Source organism: Megalopta genalis, chromosome 6, assembly GCF_051020955.1.
Source record: "Megalopta genalis isolate 19385.01 chromosome 6, iyMegGena1_principal, whole genome shotgun sequence".
In the NCBI taxonomy this organism is placed as follows: Eukaryota; Metazoa; Arthropoda; class Insecta; order Hymenoptera; family Halictidae; genus Megalopta; species Megalopta genalis.
The window spans coordinates 23,467,770-23,489,969 of record NC_135018.1 but is presented as its reverse complement, the minus strand read 5'-3'; the positions used below and the strand labels follow the sequence as shown (position 1 = coordinate 23,489,969).

Here is a 22,200-nt window from a genome sequence, read left to right as displayed (position 1 = left end):
CTTAATAAGTAATATGTATAAAATCTATATTAGAATCTATACTGTAGACTTGTTTAGACAATTTTCATGTTATTAGTAATTACACTAATTCATAGTCAGTACTACTGATTTACTCATTAGTATTAGTAATTCCGATAAGAACAATATTATTACAGGGGTCTTCTATTGTAAATCCAATTGGTTTTGTAGAGAGTAATTATTTGAGATAGATTATTTATTAATTATATTTGAGATATATTATTTGTTATAGTTACTTGAGAGTAGTTATCTGACAGTGGTCCTAATACGACTCGAGCCTCGAGACTCCACACACAGCTAGGCAAGACGCGAGGATTGACATTCAAGTGTTAACATTTCAAAGTGAAAGTTAGATAAACTTACATACAGAAATGAACAAAAAAGAAACGAAAAACAACCTGTTCCATGCAGAGTAACAGAAGATACAGAAATTCAGGGGCACTCAATATACCACTGTGTCGGAAACAATTGAGATTAGAGGAGACAATCAATCGTTCATATCAACAAAAGCTAATAATAATTTGTATATCCTTTAGGGTATAATATCGTAACATAATGTTATATTACGAGCAAGGATTTTATATTACTAAAAAACCAACTACTAACATCCTTTACAATTTAAATAATGTACTTATCGGAATTAAAACCTCTACTAACACTAGAATAATACAAATGTAGCACTGCAGCGATAAATATTGCGGTACCTAACTATGTTAGTATTAAAAATATCTTTCATAAATATTTGAGAAAGTATATGTATCTGCAGAGATAGAAGTACTATCGAGTCACTACCCTCATCAAACATGTTTAATATTTATTGTGCTCGAATAAGTTGATTACATTGTACTTATCAATACTGTTAATATTAACACTATAACCGTTTTATCCCCACAATACTGGTACTTCTGACAGCATGCTTAACTATTAACAACGGGAATCAACATTTTTTTGGACAACTGAGACGATTTCAGAGACAAATATGAGTATTATCAAACCACTGACCTTTATCGATGCAAAATTCACATACACTAAAATAATCAGAAACGGGCAACAAGGACTTTTCAAAACAATTTGGTAAATGTTGTACTCAATTAACGTTCATAAAAACATTCGGGATCATCACAGACATTGTGTGTAGACCAAATAAGTCAAGACGTCATCAGGATTGAAATTTTGTCAATATGTATCTACTCACTGCATTAATTTGTGCTATGTACTGTCTCTTAAGCTGCCTATGGGTATAGTAAAATTTCGTGAGGCTGTACCGCTTTCTTGCTTAGCACGTGCCACACGTAAAACTAATAAAAGTAAATACATAATTAAAATTCTGAGTAATTTAATAAAACAATTTTATAGAATGAAAACGGGGGAAAAAATTAAATTCCAAGACAAAGTTTGGACGATTTAATCCAAACTTGTGTTTATATCTTACTATAACTTGTATGTATAAATGTAGAAATTTTTAAAAAATTAGAAGGTTCATTGGAAAAGGAAATATGTCAGATCATGCTATAATATAATTACAATGAAAGATTTTGACCTAGAATAATGAGTACTGCTCTTTTATAAAATAAAATATTTGTTATAATTAATTTAAGCGGAAGGCCAATAAAGTGATGTATACTTTCTCTGACAAAGTAATTAAGATATTAACTGTATATTTGACTTCATTAATTAAGCAACAGTACGGAGGTGTAAAGCAAGCTAGAAGCATGAGCCATAAGCCGCATGTACATGTTATATAAGCTGAAAGCAACAGTGAAACAGGAACGTGATTTAAATAAACTCATACCGAATCAAATGCTTATGTACTTTAACCTTTGTTTCTGTACTTAGCTGAAAATTGAAAACATACTAATCAGTCTGTATCTGCTAATTCATTTTCTAGGTACAACACCTTTAACAATCGTAATTTTATAATAATAAAGTGAATTAACGATCTAAATTAATTAATTAGAGTGCATCAGGAAAGCTGCAGAAGAAGGTGATCGATGTCAAATTTTGGAAATGTTAGAAACATGATGCTGAGTATAAAGACTTTGAACAGGTGCACGCCAGGGTTTCATAATTACCTCTATGCCACTAGTTAAAAAAATAATAAATGAATTTAGCAGGATGAATGGATGAATGATGATGAGCTAGTAAAGCGCTATGTGACTACTACGAAGCAGAGTTGAAAGTGTTAGAAGCATTTCATCAAATGATCTCCATGGTCCCCCATACAATTGCTTCCATCTAAATGAAAAATTAAAGATTTAAATCTCCAAATTACGTGAATGACGGCACTAAAATGTCTTTTTAAAGACTACAGATGCTAGATTGAAAATATATGTATCTGGATGAATATAATAGAGACGACCTGTAAAGAGCCAGTCTGGTTTAAACATATAAAATAGAACATTGTAATGTATTAAGAATATTTCTGGAACACCTGGAAGGAACAGTACGACAAACATGATTACTATAAAATACAACTAAATAACGAAATATGACAGGTGGATGCTACTAATTTATATGACCGTTAATTTGTATACTAGGTGGTATACAAATTTACGGAAGATAACATTTTCTGTTAAGTTTTCGGCAATATAGATACGATATGTATCAAATATTGGCGCAAATAAATAAATAAATATTTAGTATCCAGAGTAGTATAAAAAACTTATTTTTATAAATAAGATCTTTCTACTCACTCCTATCAATGTTGCGTTGCAAGTGTGCAGCTACACGATGTCTAGCATCATTGAACTCCAAATGAAGTCCAAGCCGAAGCAACGTCGGATTCTGTTCCACCAACTGAGTAATTTCCATTTCGATTTTATTTCCCAACACTTGTGACCTCTACAAGTTACAACAAATAAAAATATACATACATCAAGGTAAATAAAACGTGTGACCTGAAAAGTGATATTATCCATATTTTACCTGATTGGAACATCGAAATTCTTCTATTGATTTTGTTTTAAGAAGTGCTCTAATGAGCCTCACTATCACAGATGGGCTTATAAAGTTTGTTTCCACGCTGAGAAAATAAAATTTTAATATGAAATCATTATACATATTTCTCTTTGCCCATATGAATGTCTGTTCATAACATTATACTAACTTGAGTACTCTGAGTGTAGAATTTTTCTCTAAGGCTTCTGCCAACCTTTGTGCAGTCTTATCAGTGACTCCCACGTTTGTTAAACTTAAAGATTCAAGATGTGTATTCATTTCTAGTCCTTCAAATAGTTGAATAAACTTTTCGTCAGAAATATTCTGTAGAATAACAAATTGACATTAAGTACAATATTTAACATTATTAGATAAGTGTATTTAAAAACATTAATGTGCTGTGTGTACTCACTTTAATGTTATTCCAGTTTAATTCAGTCAATGATATATCATCTTCTCGAACTTGTTTAATTGTGGCATCAACATCTGTATCGTTAGGTGGTTCCATTGGGTATGGTTTTGGTTGACTAGCTTTTGTAACACCATCCCAACCCAAGCCGACAGGCTGACCAGAATTTAATAAGGAAGCATGATACTGGTCCTGGTTCATCATGGAATGGAATCCAAGGATAGCTATATACAATGAAAAATATGTGAATTCTACAATCACATGTTACATTGAAAATATCTCTAGCACAAAAGTTAACAGTTTAGAAAATTATATAACTTAAAAGTCATACATTCAAAATTTTCATTTTTTAAATATATCAATTCTTGACAACCAAGACACATTATACACTTATCAGAATCTTATTATTATTTTAATTTTTATTGAATTAATATTAGTCTAATACTTTACCAGCAAGATCAATAATTTCTTCTTGGGTAGCATTAGATAAAGCTTGTTCGTATTCTTCTCCAAGATCAATAGCAATTTGTTCATCTGCTTCTTTTTCTTTTATAGCTTCTTGAGGGGGAGGAATCCACTATAAGAGATTAACATAAATATATATATATAAGACCATTATAAATTTTGTATATATTAATCTGTTTGTCTAACAAAATGCAAACCTTTTTGCCTCTTATTACACCAGGTACAAAAGGCTTTAATTCTGGTATGTCTGGTGTTTCCAAAGCTTGTTTGTTGATGTGTTCAATAAGTTTCTTCCGATTAAGGGGACCTGTTGGACTCTTGTCACATTCATAACTACAACGTTGTGATGGTGGCATAAAGCTATCCTATAAAAGAAATACAAAAGCTATTAGATACAGACATAATCTCACAAAAGTATAGGTTCAACCATGCATCTTAAATTGATTAAACTACAAATAAATAAATTGTCTTACATCAGGATCCACCTCCTTGGCCAATATATTAATTTCTTCCGGAGTAAGTTGTGCCAGTAAATCATCCACATCCACATCGTCGTATTCACTCAAATCCTTGCCGTATAACTTTGCTGCAGTTGTCATGGTGGTAGTTTTGGTTGATGCAGATGTCTGGAAAGTTTCCCATGGTTCTTGGTCAACAACAGAGTATCTTCGTGACATTTTATTAATTTTATTGTTAATAGATTTGATATGACTAATGGAAATCAACTATATTGTTTTTATTCTCGTCTATGTTAACTGTCTAACACATGTATACTCTAAAAAAACACTGGACGATATATTATATTTTCCTACTGGTTAAACAATAGAATAAAATTTATATATTTAATCAGTGACTAATCTCATTCTCTTTGAATTTCCAACGAACACCCGTCGAGTTCACTGAACAAATACAACTACTAAAGTGGTGGTATCCTTTATTGATCGCAGTGAAAAGAAACCGGGAACAACTTATGTGTTGTCGTGTGCTATGATACGAATAACGAGATATTTCGTCAAACGCTGATGGCTATGACTAAGAGTATGCGGAGGCTGTGTTCCTGGTCGAACGATCGGCTAATCGACTACTTGCATTTAAATTCGGCAACTGTCCAACGCGGCTGATGCCCTTTGCCCCAGATAATTCCGAATTGATTTTCATTGACAACTCATCTGCCAAATCGACAACCCACGCTAATCCCGAGCGAATTCACGCTCGATTCTGGAGTATTACAACCTTAACAACAATTCCAATTATTCTACGCGAATTGCCTTCGATAAAAGTGAGTACCGGCAATATTTTCCCAATGCAAAATTAGGTGAATTGCTCGTAATCAAATACCTCACCCACTTCTCACGACAGACGCACACTTCACTGACCAGTTCACCGATTGTGGCTGATTGCGGCAGCGCCCTTTGACGCTTATACCATATTCGTACAAATAGTTTATGGAGTGGCTTTGCTTCATACAGTTACCATTATTACTCAAATTTTCTAGCAAAAGTTTAGTAGCGGATAGCTTTTAACAGAGAAACAATGTTTATTTAATTATAATTTAAAAGATCAAATAGAAAAGAACATTTCCAGTAAATGGTCATTTATGGATTCTATTTGACATCAACCTTGCAAGATGTTTACTTGAATGAAGTATAGGAGAAGCTAGCTCATGGAGAAAGTTTCTGCGCGACCGGCGGCGCGCAGGTATTGACGTTGACATAACATCCATGGCGGTCATTTCAAAACATATCCATATATGAGCCGTTTATTTTGAAAGTGGCATAAGTCATTTTGTTTTTAAGTTGATATATTTAAGGGTTTGCGTTTTAACACGTTTAAAAATATGGATGCTAACTTTCGAGAAGATTTACTTGTATTTGTTATCTCAGGATACTGATATTTTTCTCAGTATAAATAATTTCGTATAAACACTAAAAAATCACCACTTTTCATTAGGGTAAAGTGACTTATGCCACTTTCAAAATAAACGGCTCATATATATATATATATATATATATATATATATATATATAAATCAAACTATCTTATTCCCAGTCAAAACAATAGAGAAATTTACGATTTTATATGGAAAAACATAATCAGCTTACTACGGAGAAAATTAGGAGGAGTTTGGATTCTGCGACTCACCAAAAATGCAGATAGTTCTACTATGAAAATTACAATAGAACTAACGTGCAATTGATATGAGTTTTATTACTTTGTTTAACTATGATATAAACCATGTTTGCTAAAAAAAATTGACAGAATTGTAGATGTATCAAGATTTAATGTCAATCTCCGACAAAAATTGTTTACTTTATTGTTAACATTTTATAAAAATAGTTTAAATATTTTAAAAAGATTATTTTCAAGTAACTCCTAAAACTTAAAACGAGTGAATAAAAGGAGCTAGAGAAAAGTTGCAACCCCATACATGGTTCGAAAAATGATGATAGAGTTTAATATGAATATACATGTACGAATAAGTGTACTATTGGTTCAGTATTACGAAAAAATAGCTTTCACTAAAAGCGCAGTTATTTGTGTATCATTTTAAAAAATTGTACAATATTTTAAACCCTTAAAGAGAACCGCACATTTTGACATGCGGATTTAGCGTTACAATCTGGAAATTTGAGATGACACTACAGCTGGGAATCTTAAAATTAACTTTTCGCGTGTTAAACGGAGATCTCGATTTAATCCTCGATTGTAACGAATCGCAGCAAATTCGATAGGTGCAAGAATGGAAACGATCCCGCGAAAGAAATTGAATAGCTGTGAACCTCCACTGGATAATTAACTCGATAAATCAATCTACCCAAGGTCATGTACAAGACCGGCAATCGGTGTAGCCGAAAGTGTGGGTGAGCAGATTTGCATGGGCGAGGTGGGAGTGTCGGTCGCGCAGGTCTGATCCTCGTCGCCGGAAAAGATAGCGACCATCTCTGTCGTTCCTCGGTCGTGCAGTTTTGATTAGAGAGTGTCTATCGCGCGTTGTAGCGCTCGTAGCGGCGACAGGCTCAAAAATAGCTGAGGCCTCCTCGCAGGCTGGCAAACTCCCAACGGTCTATACTTGGACATCCCCGCGCCATGATTATTTATAGTGAGCGCGAGCGCGGCCACTGGCCTTCTCGTGAACTAACTAGCCGCCACCAAAGACGATCCCTCGCCCGTGACCTAGGCCCGCATTAATAACGATTACACCCTTGCGCTCGGGAATACAGCAGCTTAATCTCTCACCGCTGCACCAACAAATGCACCCATGGTCTTTTTGTTTCGTTATGCAGCCCGTGAATGGTCGCATCCGAAACCGAGCTCGAGCCCAGCTACGTTTAAACGCAAGGACGCTCGTTTGATCTTTGATGTACATTCGAAATTAGGAGCGGCGTGGATGCCGAGCACTCGCGAGATGTCACTTCGATTGTAAGCATGATGGCGAACCGGAAGCGCTGCCATTTTCGACTCTGTACGAATCTTTCTTCGTGTTCGTTGCGCATTTTCAGGAATTTCGGTCAAATTTTATACACGCATACGAATAATATATCGGTAGCAATATCGAAGGCTATCTAGTATATTTTATATTAGAAATATATACAACAACTTTAGAACACTATATTTGTTCTTGGATGCCTAAGAAACTGAAACGAACGTGGATGTACGTGTAGGTCCCTTGAGATACTATATTAATATTGTATTTAAGTTTCTCCATATGATCGACTTGAAATTAAAATATTAATTCATATTTCTTTGATATATTTGTAGTAGGCTAGACATTAGTAGCGGCTCGTTTTTATAGTTGTTGGACAATCGGTAACTATAAAAACGAGCCGCAAGGCTCGAATAATCGTATCTCCTCTTCCCAAATTGTTCCTTCTTTTTTTTGTACAAGCTGAGCATCTCAATTAGGGAGAACTTACTGTACTTTCCAGAAGAATATTGTATTGAATATTACAATCTAACTTCCGCATGGTTCCTTTCATTTTTTGTAGCAATCAATTTTACGTAATCCCGAAAGATGATGCATGGCGTGAATGGAAGTACATATTATGCAATGGAAGCATTCCCACTGGAGATGCGTCTTGCATCGACGCGTGCATTGTTCATTATGCCCTAGCAAGAATTGGACGGCAATATAACGAAGAAGATCAATCAACGATACAAGCCTTCACGCGGTCGCTCAAATCTAGAGTGAAACTTTCAGTGCTCCAAATAACCCTGTAGCTCGCTCGCGAGAAATCTGCTTGCTAATTAGTTTGTACGTCTCCGTGGCAGGTTTATTTCTGCGTGGCTGAATGAAAACCGCGCGCGACTTACTTTCACGGCCACGAAAAAAAGGCGAGTCGTTTTCCGTTGAAACGCGTCGTTCCGGCGATAATTTCACAGCGGAGAGCTAACAAGCTGGCTCCCCACACGGCAGGGGGGAAAGTTTATCTATCCTGCACAAGATTTGAATGCTACGTTGTCACTGCTTCTAATAATAACGGAAACAAAGCCAGCCTGCTAGATGCACGTCCGCGAACCGGCGTTGCTGCATTTCCCGCGAACGTTTTATCCGCCGTGACAGAAATTCCTTGTCTCCTTGATATAGTAATTTATTTTTCGAACATGCCTCCGCCAGCTAAATGAATGAACAAGATTTAAATTTGTCTTATTTTCAGCTAGTATATATACTGATATTTTTCTCAGTATAAATAATTTCGTATAAACACTAAAAAATCACCACTTTTCATTAGGGTAAAGTGACTTATGCCACTTTCAAAATAAACGGCTCATATATATATAAGTCAAACTATCTTATTCCCAGTCAAAACAATAGAGAAATTTACGATTTTATATGGAAAAACATAATCAGCTTACTACGGAGAAAATTAGAAAGAGTTTGGATTCTGCGACTCACCAAAAATGTAGATAGTTCTACTGTGAAAATTACAATAGAACTAACGTGCAATTGATATGAGTTTTATTACTTTGTTTAACTATGATATAAACCATGTTTGTTAAAAAAATTTGACGAACCGGCGTTGCTGCATTTCCCGCGAACGTTTTATTCGCCGTGACAGAAATTCCTTGTCTCCTTGATATAGTAATTTGTTTTTCGAACATGCCTCCACCAGCTAAATGAATGAACAAGATTTAAATTTGTCTTATTTTCAGCTAGTATATATACTGATATTTTTCTCAGTATAAATAATTTCGTATAAACACTAAAAAATCACCACTTTTCATTAGGGTAAAGTGACTTATGCCACTTTCAAAATAAACGGCTCATATATATATATATATATAAATCAAACTATCTTATTCCCAGTCAAAACAATAGAGAAATTTACGATTTTATATGGAAAAACATAATCAGCTTACTACGGAGAAAATTAGGAGGAGTCTGGATTCTGCGACTCACCAAAAATGCAGATAGTTCTACTATGAAAATTACAATAGAACTAACGTGCAATTGATATGAGTTTTATTACTTTGTTTAACTATGATATAAACCATGTTTGCTACAAAAATTTGACGAACCGGCGTTGCTGCATTTCCCGCGAACGTTTTATTCACCGTGACAGAAATTCCTTGTCTCCTTGATATAGTAATTTGTTTTTCGAACATGCCTCCGCCAGCTAAATGAATGAACAAGATTTAAATTTGTTTTATTTTCAGCTAGTCTCTTCTCCCGAAGTCTCGTAAAATATCGGGAAGAGCGAGAGCCGAATATTTCTGGTGGACTTTGCGTTTCCAGCGCGATTTAAGTTACTTAGAGTCTACTATAGGTCAACTGATTTATATTTTCATTTCGAATACGTCACTATTCCGGAAATACTTGTTCTTTTTTTTTAAGAAATCTATTAACGCGAGACTCCGAGTGTCGTTCGTGGTGACTTGTTGTCATTAGAATCGATTTGTTTAGGTTCGTCGATGAGACCCGTTTTGAAACTTCTGTTCTCCGTCTGGCGGCAGTTACTTTTCTCACGAGTGCAATGCCTCGAAATTAGGCCGGTTTAAGTATCGGTAATTAAATCTTCGAAGGAAAAGCACGTCGATCAACGCGATCTATGTTGCGTTTGAGGCGCGCTAATGGGCTGTGTGTGCAATTAGGGGCGCGTATTTCCTCCAAAGCGCGACTAAGGGTCACACATAAAGCCGACGTTTTAGTCAAACGAAGCAGAATTCTCGTACCGCATAAAGAATGTCGGAAAGAAGGAGGACAGACATCTTGCCAACGTCTTCAGTCCAGTATATTTTTGTACCTGGATAAAAACTCATCGATTTAACAAGTGTTAACACTCCAGAACATCTTATTAAATAAGATGTTATATAATATAATAATACAAACTTTAAAGCAATATATTAGTTATGTAAAGTAACAACACTTGTTTTCAAAATACTTATTTTTAAAATAAATATTTAACTTCACCAAAAATCATCGCTAAGTTCTCATTGAATAAAGAGTTACTATAATGTATTTTGATAAAAAGTGTGTGCCTTGGAAAAGTTTCCCCTAAATGATCATTCAGCTGTACCATCTCCCGAACAGTCAAAGTTTTCTTCGCAAATAAAAATCAACTGAACTATAAAGTTTGTATTTTTGGGACTCATCCATTTCTAAACCTCTGTGACAAGACTATCTATTTCAACGGGGTCAATTGCGAATGAAATATTACCAGCAGAGCATTGTCTCTCACAAAACCGAGGTCTCTACCAGCTGACGCCTGACAGAAAATATTTTCATCTCTATTCAATGCGCGGAGATCGAGGTACGAAAGGTCAACAATTTTATTGTTAACAATTTGCTTTGACATTTGTACTTAATTAAGTCTGGGTCTATCAAAATACAGTTCTGTGTACACCATAATATAATAATGAAGGGCTGTTTTTAACGTTTTATCCCGAGTCTCTGTATATGTATTAAAGCGTCAAGAAAAGTTTCATTTACATTTAATTATGTCAAATGCCAGCAGACGATGCTTCTCGAATAGACATGAAGATCTTCTCTGAATATGTTATATCGATTCTCTAACAGATCTATTAAAACAGCGTGGAAAAATTTCGAGTGCTTTTGATTATGCAACGCACAAGGGACATGTCTCGAACGGGACACTTAATTAGTTGAACTTATCGAGAAGGCTTGATAAGCGAAGCAAAAGGAATCGAGCCAAAGACCATCTATGGTCAGACAGGTAGTTACGAAACCTGAACTCTCGACGATTCCAAAGCTAGAGAAGGTGCAGCAATTCTTGCACTTTTAGATAAACATGGATGAGGTAAGAGCGGATTTCTACTTGCTATTCAGTCGAGATCCTCTCGTATGGTATTTGTGCGTCTTATTGGAAATCAGCGGTATCCTTGGGAGAGATCACTCGATGCGATCATTTGTCACCCACGCACAACAGCATTTGCAAGTTAGTTTATATCAAGGCTAGAAGACAACTCGCGTACCAGGCTGTGGAAAAATGGATTTTCTAATTGAATGTGATACATCGAGCATCGCGATAGAAATCTACGCTTCATAAAGATATACGTTTGTGCTAATTCTTGTTTTGCAATAGCACTTCAATAGCGCCATCATCTATTAACTTTTGCAATCGAACGTAAGTAAATTAAAATTGTTTACGTGCAATGGAGTATTATCTGCTTCAGGCATCGAAGTAGACGAGTAATTGGAGGAAAATTCGTTAATAAGTTGCGTGTTTTAATCGCAAATTTTATGCGATTATGTGCACTAATTGAAATCTTGTTCAACGATGTATAATGTGGAAGTAGAATAAAAACTGCATTAAAATTACATCGGATGCAGAAGAATCTTGGTGATGTGTTGCGATCGAAATTACACAGTGCTAATAGCGTTACCGTTGAATACGACATAATGATATCTTAATTTACTGTTACAAGAATGATCGGAGTCATTAGTTAACAGTTAAAATTTTCATAAATACCACTTCAGGAAAGAACGGTAAACAGATTATTATAATAATTGCATCCATCTTAACTTGTTTAAGCACTAATGTGGCTGTAACTTTGAAATGGGAGAAGTTTCTTTGAGACTAACTGTCGCATTCATATTGCAACTGTATCCCTTTTACTTGACATAAAAGTAAAACGATTCCCATACCTATGTACGGAATTTAAGAACGAATTCTTGCCGTTCGTACACTTATTCCACGCTACAAATATTTTTAGACTCTATCTCTGTCTTCATGGTCATTACATTTCACGTAAACGAAACTGCACCATGCGTTTCCTCGTTTAAAACGAAAATAGAAAGGAATCTGCTTGTGTCACTACGTATACCACTGCATCTTCCACAATTTCGAATATAATTGCGACATATCGCGGAATCATCGCAGGCATCAGCCTCTCCCGAGATCTTCAACAACCTCGGTTACAGTCGTTTCACAACTAGAGCCGGGCTTGAGTAACGGTGACGTTAACAATAACGATTTCGCATAATGTCGTCCCGTTACTTTGTATACGCAGAGTCGTTTGCATGTTCCGCGTTGCAATGCCCCATCACCGTGCTTTTTCTTTGCGTATTGATTGCAACTAGGTTGACTGTGCTCGAGTTTCAACGACTGGAAATTGGAAACCGGACTCCTTCGGTGTCTTGCTCCCGTAACGGAGTAAAATGAATCCGACTACTCGCGCGTGATATTTGCAACTCACGCGATGAATCAATGACTAAATGTATGCAAACGTTCCAGATCCAGAACATCTGGTAAGTCGCGAGTGATCTCAATGATCTTCAACTTGAACAGTAGATATAAATGTATATTATTTTGTAGTAGTGGAACACTCTTTAATTGAACATGAAAACGTTAGCACGCTCATCGTTACATATAATATACTATAAACTAACATATTGTTTGAGCGTTCGCTACCATTACAGAATGATAGAATGCAATTTAACAATCTACATATAAAGTTATTAAAGGAAAGCAAGCGCAAACGTTGCTCGAATAAGTACGTTGTGGATAGACCTTCCTCGAAAAACGTTCGCAAATCGTTTGATACCAAGCATGAACAATAACTGTCTCTCTCACAGTTTTCACGTTTCGATTCAATGACGTAATCTGAAAATTATACAGTGCTGCCCAACGTAACAACGCACACGCGCCAGATATACGTTTCAAACCGCTTTCATCAGACGTAGAATAGTATATTTATGCGAAGCGACCGCAACCATAATCATGCCGCAACCACAAATTCTATTGATAAACGCAGACATATGGGGTATTCAGGTGAGTCCGCCTGTGGCTATGGAGTCATTGCATATGAAACAGAAAGTAAGGAGCAGTGCTTGGCAGCGTGAAAAAGTTAATGTCCTCAAGCAATTATATAGTTTCTATTACTTCGTTATTCATATGTCAGCTCACGGAGAAAATTCACTTGTAGAAGATGTATGGAAGTATTTGATGGAAATCTCAGCAAGAAACGACTAACAATTAATAATGATACACCATATGTTGTTCAATGAGACGACGATTACCGTTAAAGCTACATGTCTGGGAATAACTCATCCTGCAACAGGAACCGTTGTAACAGTAGTGGTCACGCCGCGCAGATTTTTACAACCGTTATTTCGCAAATGAAGCCAAGAGCCGAAATGCCCGCGCGATTCTTCGGATCGCGGTTAATTACGAAGAATCTGTTGTAATCGTCGTGTTTTTCGAGAACGAGCTTGATCCTACTCTAATTAACTCGCAGCAGAACATTAATTGTCTTATTATATCTTGGTCGCGTTACCGGCAGCATAATGGACAATTAAACTGTCCTATTAAGAACATTTTCAGCAACCGTCGCGGTTAAGGCGAGCCGAGACTGCAACGTGAAAGTATCGTTTTTAATAACCGATCCTATTCTATTTAGTTTCTTGTTTAAGACGGTGTAACATTTGCGTGGGACTGGGCGCACTTTCTTCGTTGCAAAAGTGCAGGGACTCGTAAATCCAGTTTCGTTCCGGAACGTTGTATTTTCCTTCCACTTACGATCACCTGTTTTTGAGACAGCATTACAATTTCTCATTTTCCTAACCGATAGGAAACTAAAGCGTCGGTTGGTCGATGAGGTTTTATGTGCGAGATACAAGCTGAGTGATGTGTTTTACGACGTGTGGTATAATAAACGTCTTGCACACGGCCGGCTTGTAATAAATTTTTCGTTTGTATCTTGTTCGGATGTATTTATTCTAAATGATTCAGACTACATTACATGTCCTACCTCTATTTATGTTTTGGTATTTTTAATCAATGCCATCTGCTATCTGTTAATTCAATTTTTCCATTTGCACTCGCAATTTGCAATTCCTTTATCTGTTGCCTTACCCAGCAATGTTCACAATTTTGCCATTTACAAATCGTATATCACTTCCTTCATATCAGTATGACAATCGAAGTTTACACAAATGAGTAAGAAACAATATTTAAGATTTCTGTAACTTCAAGCGTGAAATCTAAAATGGATTCGGTCGATTTAGTATGAATGCATCCGTTTCGAGCGAACAGTTAAACATATGCTTGATGTATCTGGATACGTTTAGGTCTGGATACGTTTTTGAACTAATTGAATGTAAACATAAAAACAATTTTTTATTTACAATCACTACAAAAGACGATTTTTTTTTACTCTTGAATACAACAAATAATAAACTATGTTTGCTTCGAGAACAAGACTTGGATACCTCTCACGAAAGTGCCCATTTGATTCAACTTCTGAACAAAGAAACCATTCTATAAGCATTAATTAATTCGATCGTTCTGAATGATACGTCACAACGTAAAACGAGAAAAGCATCTCGCACAACAGCAGCTTTATATACACATGCATAACCTAACAGCCGTTAGGCACACATTTATCTTAAACACGATCTCGCAGAAATAGTTGAACGTAGGAATAGTTGAACTAATTTTATGCACGTCGCTATTAAAAGTCGCAACACACGACATTAAATTTAGAGTCTAGAACTCTTAAAATCAGAATAACTTGTTTAACACTCGAACGTCAGATCTTGTTGACATTGTAACGGAGTATACTTAGGACCACTTACAATTTTGTTCATCATCCTAACCATGTTAGTTCATCTATAAACCTTAATGAAACATGTACAAATTATAATTAATTGTTAGCAACCCGATAGTCGAATAACAAAATTTATGCTCTCGTTTCGAACGGACCTCGTTTTCGGAGTGTTAATAATATTATCTCATAAATAACTAACGTAAGGATCTCTTATGTCTCGCAGTACTTAACAAAGTTTGGTTTACTGACTAAATTATAATAAACCTTGATTTCCTTGTTCGACCAAATAGTTTCGTCGGTCATGCACAGATGATGCAGCACTGAAAGTGTTAAACATTTCCGATGTCCCACAAACAGTAGCAAAACGAGCGATAATGACGAATCTCTCGCGAAACCATCAACCCGGAAAATAAAACCATAAGATTTGCGCATGACTATGTGGCCGAAGTGCTACACGTTTGATTCGATCTTCTCTTGTACACGTGTTAAACCCCTCGATAAAGGAGCCAGTGGACAACTATATGTATACATAGATGCGATAAATCAACGAGCAAGATTTATGGCCGACTATTTTTGCTAAAACCGTTGCGCAATTTTGTATCGTGTCGCACCTGCGCGGCCAGACCCGATGCTTTAATTCGCGATCCAAGATTTTAGCGCAAATGTATCCTTTGCCGACGGTCCGGCGATCAATGCGTTTCCGTGCGTCGATTTGTGTATAAACAGATCCTTATTGGCGACTCGCCAGCCGCTCTCGTCGCGCAGCTATTGAACCGATTTGGCCTCGCCGGACGCGGAAGGTCCCGCGATCGTGAAAGTGTATCGATTCCAGGTTCCGTGATCTGGGTCATCGTGTCGACTTTTCAGTCATCGGACGATCAGCTGCCAGGGGAGCGGCTCTCCGTCGACTTTCTTCCACTTTCTGGTGACTCGGTTTTCCGTGCAAACACTGATTCGAACTGTTTTCCGCGTTTCGAGTACAGCAGAACTACGATCGTGTCCGGTTCCCCAATATCAGTACAGTAATTTCTCCCTAATTCGCGCTCAGATTGCGCACAAAAATGGACAATTCAGGAAGAGGTGACACGATTATTCGAGCCTTGCGGCTCAATTTTATAGTTACCGATTGTCAACAACTATAAAAACAAGAAAATTCTCGCTAATTATAAATTCTCCCTAATTTTCCTTCAGCTTGTAAACGAAAATGGACAATATGAGAAGAGGAGATACGATTATTCGAGCCTCGCGCCCCTTTTTTATAATTGTTGACAATCGGCAACTGTAAAAATGAGCCGCGAGACACGAATAATCGTACCTCCTCTTCCCAAATTATCCATTTTTGATTGCAAGCTAAAGGAAATGCGGGGGGGGGGGGGGTTATTGTATTGTCCAAATGTGTTTCACATGTAATCAGTTCAATCTACATATATCAAACCATATGCAAATCGATGAACACGGGACCTGGCACTGTAAGTACATTGAGAAACTTCATTTAATATTCGGACACCACAAAATGTTTACGTTGCTCCATTATAATTTTGTTCATAACAGAAAAAGAAAGACATGATCGGATATAATATATGTGCCCATAATTATGAAAGTGGTCTAAGTCAAAATTTAAAAAAAAATGAATTTATCACTTATTTCACACGACATGATTTTAAACTAAATTTATTCAATGTAATTTTTACGATATCGTCAAAAATAAACCTTTAGATAGTAGTTGTAATTACAACGATATACGGAATTCATTTAGTGTTAATTATGAAAGTGGTCTAAGTCAACATTACTATGAATTGATCGAAAATTGTAGAAAAAGAAATACATTTTCGATCAAACGAATGTCGCAGCCGGATTTTATTTCAACGAAATCACTTGAAAAATCAATAACAAGGAGAGTAAAAAATACCGCGGGCGAATCTGTCTCTTGGCTAAAAATTCAATGGATGAGATTCTTGAAAAATGAACCTTATAAAATGTTTTATAAGACTTCTTTAGATGATTCTGAATTCCAAGTTTTGGATCTTTCACCTAAAAGAGGAAGACCAAAAATATACGAAAATATTCAATTACTTCCATTATATAACACCATTAGACCAGTAACGGAAGAAAAACATAAAGATCTTATGTGTTTATTACCATACATCCCTCCAGTTTTTCAGGAACATTTTAAAAATCTTAAAATTTCGAAATTATGATAAAAATGGATTACTTTTTAAAAATGATTAATAAATGTTTATGAATTATTTCGTTAAAGTTGTTGTTTCAAATGGACCGTTCATTTTGAAAGTGGTATAAGTTCTTTTTTTTAAAGAAATTCAAAATGCCGAATCTGAGCTTGTATTGTCTAAATACCCCACGCAACGCCACCTACAATTTCTTTCGATGACATTGGACTTACACCACTTTCAAAATAAACGGCTCAAATAAAAATCACAATTTTTTATTACTTTAAGTCAATTATAGGACATTCAGTTAATTTTGAAAATGGTCTAAGTCAATTCAAGCTTTAAAAACAACATTTTCCTATGTGAAATTCACACAAAATTTCATATCTATAATAAATTTCCATTAATCAAGACTAATAAAATTATAAATTAAAATGTCGCATAATATACAAATATTTTTTAATTTATTCAAATGCGATTCATTAAATATCTCGAAACAAGAAATATATGACTTAGACCACTTTCATAATTATGGGCACATATGAAGCACCATATTACATTAGTTGATAATAGTACAAATTTTATACTCGACATATCCGACCATGTCTCTTTTCTTCTATTATGAACAAAATTATAATGGAACAAAGTACAAATTTTGTAGTGTCCGAATATCAAAGTTAATCACAGCAAGTAACTGCTGTGATTTATCCGAGCATTATCCGAGCATTTGCATCATTCTGTTTATACCGGATAATCGAAGTTTCAGCGTAAGTACAGTAGAGTGGCGATCATCCGAACCTCGATTATCCGAATGGCCAATTATGAACATCATTGTTGTACCGCCGCGAAAATAAAGCAGTCTTCAATAGTTAGAAACATAATTAAACAATTCAGCTCCGAAATTCTGATTACTTCAAAACCTTTGCGTATAATGTAAAAATTACTAAAATGCTAAAGTACGCCGTTGAAATAAGAATTGGATATCGTGCGCTGTGTTCATCCGCTGTAAAATTTATACATACGAACAACAAACGATATCACTTGCAGATAAATAGTTTAGAGATATAAATTGCACTCGGTCACGAATTTGATGTGTTCCTTTTAAATATCCATGTAGACGAACCATTATCCAAGTTCAAACATCCTGATTGCCGATAACAAGAGTCAAGTGATACCTTCATGACACGGACGCGTGATCTGATTAAAAGATGACTGCGCCAATTTGCCCGGTTCAGTCATCGTTGGTGGTAGATTACGCCCTTTTTATTTCGCAAACAAAGATATAGGAGAGACCTCGAAGTGCTCCAAGAGTTGCCATGTACATAGTCCTAATCATACTAAATGCTGCTTTTATTGATCGTCCGTGATCAGTGATCCTTCTGTAACCCGATCCCCTTTGTGTAATAAATGTTAAAATTGATTGTACTCATTCCGGGAAGTGGTTCGCACGCGCATAATACGTTTAGCAATTCGCCAACGATTTCTATTTTGCTAAAGTAAATCTCCTCGAAATTGATGCATCATACTGGCGTCGATAATTGTTGGGTGCACCGATCCAGGTGGCAATTAAGTTCACCTTTCGCTAACACATTGACCTCCGCCTCAGCAATTACAGAAATTGAAGAAAAATCAATGATACTAATCGAGTTACGTTTGAAATCGTCATCATCAATTTAACTCATTGTCTACTCTAGCGTTTACTTTATTGCGTAACAGAAGATTAAAATAATAGTATTCCCATAAAAACTATTCGTATACCTTTTGAAACGAAATAACATTTTACAAATTGAGCGAGAAAATATCTCTAAAAGGAATTTTGCATAAATTACAATCGATTGGAACGATAAAAGGTCTAGTGTTTTTCCATCTTGAAAAATATAAAGAATCTTTATTGCAGATTTCACGAAACTCGTGAAAAACTTCTATTGTCACTATCTGGTTCATAAACGACAAAACGTATTGTTTAAATTCTATTTCTATTTCTATTTCTAATCCTATTTCTAATCCTATTTCTTTGTCACTCAAACCTTAATGTCTAAATTTCATTTAGACATTATCCAGTAAACTAGTGTACCGTCAAGATCTTCAAAAAATTCATTTGAATCAATGTTTAAAAAATTATTCTGCTTTAAAAGTCTACCAATACTTTGTCGAGCCACTATACCAATTTCTATCATAAACGCTTAAAATCTACAACAAGTAATCACAGGATGGTTATATCTGCGGAAGATCTGAGAACGAAGATTTCCGTCGACCAAAGTCACCAGTATACTATGCCCTGTCGGATCTCATACGCGACCACGTCAGTTGCTGTAGGTCAGCGTTCCTCGATACGATCTTCCGGTGCCGGTGCGTGACTTATAAATATATCCTTGGTACGTTTTATCAACGATCGACGAGCGTGGAGCGTCGCGGTGCGTATCGAGGCGCAGCGTAGAACGCGGAACACGTTTTCTGGCCGTTTCGATAGCAATAACAATAACAACAGCGGGTCTCGGGTCGGAATTAAATGCAGGAAAATCAGCGGCCGGAGAGTGAACCGAAAGGCGCGGTTTACCTATCGATCAATCGAAGGCGGCCCCACATTTGTGCAATTAATTGACGGGGCCGTTTCGCAGCCCGCCACTGTATTATGTCATGTCGTTCCCTACAATAATGCTGTATGGAGTGAGCCATCGTGCGCCGACCAAATATTGGGATGTCGTTAATTAACAACAGTTTTCTTTAATGACCGCAACCCGGTGAATGCGGACGGCGTCGACCAATTATCGTGACAGATTGCGCGGCACTGTATTATTTCCCCGTATAATGAACGATTGGGGAGTGGATATGTAATTGAGAAGAATGGCTGTGTGGAAATGTCGGCTGTTCTAGGCGGGACAATCCGACGCTGATATTCGGAACACTCGGTGTCGTTTAGAACTGTTTTAGAGAGTCCAGACGATTAGCCTGTGGCGAATAAGCGGCGGGTCAGACCGCCGCCAATGGCGAACGGGTCGCATAAATTGAATCGTCGCCTTTTGATGCGTTAGGGTGCATAAAAACTTCCTTCCGCGAGCATCCGTTAGTTAAACAGATTATCCGAGCCCATCGGCAAGACTTACAACCACCGTACAAAAACGTGCCACCCTGTTAAGATTAGGAAAATTATAGGAAGTTTGTGGACATATCTCGTAAATCATTTCAAATGAAACATTTAACATTCACGATAGTACGAAATAAGATGCTTAAAAACTCGTCAATGTCTTCTCTCGAGTATCTGTTTGCTAAATAGATTATTCAATTTCATTGGTGAGATTATGCCAATCTTCGTTTTTATATAGTACTGCCTACTATGTACATAAAACATTCGAACACGCATTTCATATGTAAAGACTAGATTATATTATTGAAAGTCTATATAGATTGAGCTGGTGATTCGCAGAGACGAATACAAGTTACGCTATTGTCAAACAAAATGCTGAAAAGCTCGTGAATATAAAATATATATATTTTCATTATCTATTTGTTGAACGGAGTATGGAATTTTATACAGGATTTCTCAGATCTACAAAACATGCGAACTCATACCTATTTGATGCGTGAAAATTGGATGCCAATCATAGGGAAATGATTGAAAGTCTGCGAATGGATCTGGTAAATCCCGGCGAAGATTAAAGTTCACGATGTTATGAAACTCTATGAAGCGTACATAATTCGCCTGTTATTTGAACGTGATGCGACAGATGTTCAAAATTGAAATCACTTGCGCGAAAAGATTGCAGGAATTCTTAATATGGTATTAATGTATTTTTAGTAGGTCATGGAACGATCGCTAGCTTTCGAACAAGATTGGTTTTTTTACACTTGTTTGTTCATATAATTTCTAGTTTTCTTCGGCGGTGAATTATAAATACATTTAACGTTTGAAGAGCGTGAAAGTATCGTGCATGGTAGAGAAACCATTAGAGTCTTTTGAAAAAGCTGTTAAAGTCATTTCAGACGGAACATCTGCTTGTAGACATCCAATATGCATTCACACACTTTCTGGTTTTAGTTTACCTTCGAGAATTTGGAAACGCGCGAATGTGCCCGAAAAACTAATCGGCAATTTGAAAGCATCCTTTTTGCATTTTCTACGATCAAACGTTCGACAGTTGTCTAAGTTGCGGGAATTGTGTTTTGTTTTGTTTTAGGACAACGGCAGTACAGCAAATTGTCTTCAATTGTCGCTCAGTTTGTCATCAATAATGAACAATTTTGGAAAAGGAGATCCTAGAAAAACAAGCCGCCATTTCTTCTCTCAATTGGAGAGAATTCACTGTATTTTCTGAAATGTCCAAATCGTTATACTTATATATATATTATATATTATTATAATATATGTAATATAATTTAATTTTTTTATTATTATATTTAACTAAATTAAATTATATTACATATATTATAATAATATATAATATATATATAAGTAAACGACAAATAGTAATTAATATATATATTAATTACTATTTGTCGTTTAATGAATAAAAAGATTATCGACTACGAAGTTCTTTAAATCAAATTCAATATAAGAGAAACATTATATAAGTTGTGGAATTTGTGTGAATCGTACATTCGGCATTTTTAAATAACAATCCTATTTATTTTATCCATGCGCCAATATATGTTTAGAACGAATTCGTAGAATAATATGAAGAATCGATTACATCGTTGCAATCGTTAGAAAGTAAATTAATTCGAAACGTCATTAATCTATGCCATAGTTAAATCGAGAAAAATTGTCTTTCACAATCATATTCAAAATTTTAATTTTGTCACGGATGCATAAAATCTACGGTCTAATAATTAATAATGCTCAATAAAACAGCATCAACTTTATATCATACTTTCAATAACTTCTAGCAATGCTGTCCTAAACGTTTAGAGCTAAATATCGTTTTCAAAACAAAAATGTTTTACTTACCTATACAAAATGTGACCCCATTTCTAGTAAATAAAACTGTCGATTTGAAGATAAAAAGATTTGAAGATAATGAACCGTGTTCATTAAGTTGTCATCAAAACAGCTGTCGTAACCGGTTTGCTTGGTATTACGATAAAAATGAATATTAACGAAACACACAATAAAATCCATTTACAAAGCGAAATATTGACAAACTAATTTCCATGGCTGTTTTATGACCTCGGCTTTTGAATTGCAATTTTCAACGGGTA

The 22,200-nt window shown here is 35.8% G+C and overlaps 1 protein-coding gene and 1 long non-coding RNA gene across 25 annotated transcripts in view; one reads left to right on the top strand and one right to left on the bottom strand.

Moving 5' to 3' along the window:
* The window catches only part of tmod (tropomodulin), a 188,947-nt gene that overhangs the window by 84,084 nt on the left and 82,663 nt on the right, over positions 1-22,200 (bottom strand). For 11 of the 23 annotated variants that reach the window (XR_013033713.1, XR_013033716.1, XR_013033714.1 and 8 more), the window contains exons 2-8: positions 4,303-4,455; positions 4,027-4,194; positions 3,815-3,941; positions 3,368-3,588; positions 3,125-3,279; positions 2,944-3,040; positions 2,712-2,859 (exon numbers count right to left, since the gene is read on the bottom strand). Coding sequence is in view for 17 of the 23 variants with exons in the window: in XM_076523034.1 (XP_076379149.1) it covers positions 2,712-2,859; positions 2,944-3,040; positions 3,125-3,279; positions 3,368-3,588; positions 3,815-3,941; positions 4,027-4,194; positions 4,303-4,455 (1,069 nt within the window). In the remaining 6 variants the exon portion in view is untranslated. The other 12 variants (XR_013033711.1, XM_076523027.1, XM_076523036.1 and 9 more) reach the window with 8 other exon arrangements.
* LOC143259702 (uncharacterized) lies at positions 12,939-21,319 on the top strand. Of its 2 annotated transcripts, none has more exons than XR_013033717.1 (2): positions 12,939-13,059; positions 21,180-21,319. It is a non-coding gene; the product is annotated as an uncharacterized LOC143259702 (long non-coding RNA). The 2 variants fall into 2 exon arrangements; XR_013033718.1 differs by lacking the exon at positions 12,939-13,059 and adding an exon at positions 15,622-15,761.